The sequence below is a fragment of the Elephantulus edwardii genome, unplaced genomic scaffold (assembly GCF_000299155.1).
Source record: "Elephantulus edwardii isolate Elephantulus edwardi_28Jun2011 unplaced genomic scaffold, EleEdw1.0 scaffold00010, whole genome shotgun sequence".
NCBI classification, from domain to species: Eukaryota; Metazoa; Chordata; class Mammalia; order Macroscelidea; family Macroscelididae; genus Elephantulus; species Elephantulus edwardii.
Window position 1 is genome coordinate 19,247,200 of NW_006399760.1, and position 5,045 is coordinate 19,252,244.

A 5,045-nucleotide genomic window follows, 5' to 3' on the forward strand; every position below is an offset into this window, starting at 1 on the left:
TCCCTCTCTAAGGACTGGTCTCTCCTCACAACATGTCCAAAGTATGTTAGACGGAGCCTCAGAATCCTTGCCTCCAAGGAGCCACTCGGTTTAACCCTATGTTTCAGAAATAAAGGGAGGGGGAAATAGGAGAAAATAGACAGTTTCATCTGAAATAAGCAGATGTGTGATTATGATGAAAAACTTGCCAAGTTTTTTGTCAGCCTCTGTAGAACCCAAAGCCTAGGTGCCTCTTTGGGTTCATTTTCAAAACACACATGTGCTTCCAGAGTTGATATCTTTGACAATGACATGTAGGACCTTTGATGTTCACAGCCACTAAAAACTCCTGCCTCTAAACCTCGGGTCATCTGGAGTGCTGAAGCATTGCTGAGTGGTCTCTTCTGCAATGTGGGAAACATAATTTCTTTGTTTCTTCCACTCTGTGCAGATACACAGTACTGCCTGACAGTTCATCACTTCACCAAGCATGGAAGAAGCACAGCCATCACCAAAAAGTGCGCCTCCAAGAGCGAATGCCATTTTGTTGGCTGCCACAGCCTCGATTCTGAGCATACGGTAAGGTGAAAGAGACAGAGAGAGGGAGAGAGGCGGGGGGAGCGAAGAAAAATAGAAAAATGGAGAAGAGGGGAGAGAGGGAGAGAGAGGGAGAGAGAGGAAGAGGGGAGAGAGAAGAAGAAGAAAAAGGGAGAAGGGGAGAGAGAGGATATATAGTTTCTGGGCATATGGTAAGGGAGGGGTGTGTTTGTGTGTGTGTGCAGTTACTTTTTAAAGGTTTCATGCGCATGTTAGGGATGATAAGTTATGTGTCATGGGGAAGGCTAGAAGGATAAGACATTTCAATCTTATTTCTATTTTGAAGAAAGACCAAATAATATACAGTGGTGAAATGGAGACCAAAGAGACAAAGATGACCTGTGTCCATCAACAAGGAGAACCAAATCATCATAAAAAAATGGCAATCCTAGGGTTGAGGCCTCTGCACTAGACTTTGAACTTCTGGTTAAGCTGTCTGAGGCCAACTTCAGTGGCCTGAGAGCAAGCCATCCGTGTGAGCATGATATACTTCAGTGCCCAGCTCACCTCTGTTCTTGACTTGGAACCACCAAGACCACTCACTGTACTGCAAAGCAGAAGGTGGAAAGACTTAGTGTGACACTCGGTGACACCTTCACTACAGGAAGCCTTTTCTTACCCACCACCTCTGCTTAGATGAGGAAGTAAAAGTCTACAAGGTGGACCTCAGTCTAATACAGTGAACTCTTGAGGCACTTGAGATCATGTCTCACTTTAATTTTTCTCATTTCTATAAATATCAATGACCATTTTACTCTTTTATATGACAGTGACACAGAAATGGTGGAGAAATGAAAAAAAAACACAACACTTGGAAGTGTGTTCATTTCATGGGGTGCTTCTATTTGACTTAACAAAGAAAAGTACATAAAATACTTGTGGTATTAGTGACTTTGATATACATCTGAGAGATGGAAAATGAATGAGGATGGAAGAAGAGTCCATGCTTTTGAGCTGTGGTTTTGGAGAAGAGTACTGAATATCCCATGGACTTCCAAAGAAACAAACAGGTCTTGGAGAACGTGAAGCCAGAGTGCTCCTTGGAGGCAAAGTGGCAAAGTTTCAGTCTCACACACTTTGGGCGTGTTGTTAGGAGGGCTATTCCTTGGAGAGGGACATCATACTTGGAAAAGTAGAGAGTTAGCAAAAGAGGAAAACCCTCAACAAGATGGATTGATGCAGGGACTGCAGCAGTGGGCCCCAGGGTGATAGAGATTGTGAGGATGGCACAGGGCTTAGAACTCTTGTTCATTGGGTTGCTGTGAATTGTACTCAACTCAACGGCACCTAACAACAACCGCTATGAGATGTGCTGCCAACTTAAAGGCAGGCAGTTCTAATCCACCTCAGGAGAAAGATGGACATTCTCCTCCCAGGAGATTTACAGCCTCCGAAAATTCATGGTAGGGTGAGCTATGAGTTGATTCTGACTCCCTGATGCACAACAAAACCTGTGAAGTCCACTGAGGAGCTTCTGTAACAAGTCTGCTTGTCTTTGGGAGCTGTCAGCCCAGAGCAGTTAAAACAGAGCCAGGTGTGGGGGGGGGGGGGGGGGAGGATCTGAGCATCAATATTTTTTATAAATTCTCCAAAGTGATTCTGGAGTACAGCCAGCATCAGGATTCATTGACTGAGATGCTTGAAAATTGTGGGAGTGCATGTTGAGTGCACACCACCCCCACAACCCTGTTGTGATGACAACTCCATCAAGTTGTCTTAACTGTAATCTCTGCAGAAACAAACCAGAAAGTCCTTCTCTCATAGTGCAGTTGGGTGAATTTGAACCACTAACCTCTAAGTTAAGTTGTTGTTATATGCTATCGAGTCAGAACCAACTCACAGTTAACCCTGTGGTGGGTTTTTAGAGTCAGTAAATGGCATAGGAGGAGATTGCCTGTTTTTCTTCTGTGGAGCAGCTTGTGGTTTCAAACCACCTGGCTCTGACTGGATCTCCAAGCACAAATCATTTGTCCCATGCCGGAACCTTACAGTGAACATGTTTATCTTTCCTAGATATTGCAGAAGCCTCTTTTCATAGCCCGTTTTATCAAGTGAAGGCTTTGCACCAGGCACTTGTAGGTATTAGAATAGGAGATTGCTTTTCTTGGAAACATTTGTAACCTTGTTCTGTAAAGCCACCCAGCCCTTTTCACAACTCAGCAGCCAAAATTAGTAAGCCGTTCCTGCTGTAATGATAGGAATCAGGTGTTAGCATAGAGAATGGAGAGTTGTTAATAATCCCCTAACAAGGAGCACCGAGAAAGAAAATCAATGCCTAATCCAGAAAGTTCCTAGCTTTCATTTTGTGTCATTGTTTCCCCCCTACAAACCTTTGGAAGATTTGTTGAACCAATCAAGCAGTTGTATTCTGTTTCCCTTCCTCTTTCTTCCTGTGCTTACAGTTGAGTTTGACACAAGTAAATCACAGTTAGGATGAAAAGATTCTCAAGCTGGTCTTTACCCAGTCGGTGGGGGAAGGGCACAATAGGAGCCAGCAACCACAGACTAGAATCTCATGTCTAATTGCATCTGCAGAGAGCTGAGGAAGCCTTCCTTCCATAGGCCTTTGTTTTGTCACTTTCTCTACCATTCCTGACATTTACCCTTTCTCCCCTCTTTTTCATAACAGGAGTGCAAGTCTTGCTGTGAAGGAATGATCTGCAATGTTGAGTTACCCACCAATCACACAAACGCAGTCTTCGCAGTGATGCATGCCCAGAGGACGTCAGGCGGCAGCATTCACACGCTCTACCTGCCAGCACTTGTCTGGGTCTCCATGCTGCCACTACTATGACCCCACCACTCCTTGGAGAGACAGACACCAGCCCTCCACAGCACAAGCTTAAGAACTGTCTGAGCAGTGGACTTTGGAATAAAGATCAAGTTTGCACCTGGTAAACAGCACCCACTGGACCCCAGAGCAGAGCCAATTGTTTGCTGTGCTAACATGCTCATGTGTGAGGTCACAGGACTGGGAGGAGGGGATAATTTCCAGGTTTCTTTGTCAGAGGGGCTGCCTATTGTCAATTCTTCAAGAAGGATCCTGTCAGCATCTTTATGGGTTGCAATAGCCTATCTGTACTGGGTAGAAAGCCATTGCCTGATCAGGACCTTAGCTAAAAGTACTTCTTGACCCTACCAAATCCCTCTGAGGCTGCTGGGTCAAACCCTCTCAGTTTTGTGATGAGTTCAGAATGCGACTATGAAATCTCACCTTACCCCAGAATGAGAAAGCAATTCCCCACCAAGGATATAGTGAACGGACAAGGTAACTGTTAAGAAAATGTCCAGTTGAACAAATATGCTGGTTGTTGGAGGAGATTGAAATAAAGCTTTTAAATTATACAGTGTAAGGCAATGTTTGTGTTTCTTGACTGACCGGGAGACCACAGATAAAACACACCTTCACTGTATCATAAAGGAGGTCATTGTAGCCACGTGCCCTGCATAATTGGTGATGGCTTCTGGCTTAGGATAAACGTCAACACCAAATTCACCACCCCACCCAAAGAAACACTAGTTAGCGTGTGAAATGCAAGTTTAGTGAATTAATGTAGATAAACCTCCTGATTAGGGAAGGTGACCCCTGAAACTATCATGTACTCTCAGTGGAAAGAGCTTAAAAGGTTCCTGATGTAGTGGCTTCATGTGTAGCCCAGTGGTTTGCTAAGCAAAAGGTCAGTGGTTTGAATCCAGTAGCTACTCCATGAGAGGAAGATGGGCATTCTTCTCCCACAAAGATTCACATTCTGGGAAACGTGATGGAGGTTTGCTGTGAATTGGAATCAATCTGAGTGACAGCAGATTTTAATGAAACAGTGGTGAGGGACCATTGTGCAAGAGGTTACCTTCAGTTAGGGGCAACTTGAGAGCAGCTGACTACAGCAACAATCAGAAAACTGGCAGGATGCCTCTCCTCCACGTGCTCTATATGGTGAGCTCCTTAAACCTGTTGTCAAGTCCACCAAGAAAATCTCTCCACACATTAAAAAGGTTTGGTATCCTTTTCTTCTCCTTTTATTACACAGTATTATCATTTCAAATGAGCATCTCCATGGTTCCAGAATTCTAATTTCCTGCCTTGATACTTTGAAGGTGACCTTTCATACTGTGTCTTTGTACATATAAACTCACTTCCATTGAGTTGATTCCGACTCGCTGGGACCCTTTACTGGGTTTATGAGGCTAATAAATCTTTTGTCCATGGCTTTGCTGGTAGATTTGAACTTCTGGAAATAAATGGCTTTTAGGTTACCAGTGTGTTACACTCTAGACTATCCTCTAGAGCTCTAGTGATGAGTTTCTTTACACATCCACTATCAGAAGGCTAGATGCTGTATAGGATACACAGTTAATATGGCTCAGCCATCTGGGCCCATCTCTGACAGGTTGGCCCAAAATTCAGCCCACCTCTTTTTAAAAAAAAAAAAATTTATATTTTATATTGGTTTGCTTACAAAGCTCATATA

At 43.9% G+C, this 5,045-nt stretch overlaps 1 protein-coding gene across 1 annotated transcript in view; it reads left to right on the plus strand.

The window, feature by feature from the left end:
• Positions 1-3,370, plus strand: part of LOC102845352 (ly6/PLAUR domain-containing protein 6B-like) — a 25,282-nt gene extending 21,912 nt beyond the window's left edge. Inside the window, exons 3-4 of the mRNA XM_006880764.1 lie at positions 431-558; positions 3,206-3,370. Coding sequence (XP_006880826.1) covers positions 431-558; positions 3,206-3,370 — 293 coding nt within the window. The remainder of the gene's footprint in view (positions 1-430; positions 559-3,205) is intronic.
• Positions 3,371-5,045: the final 1,675 nt, after the last annotated feature.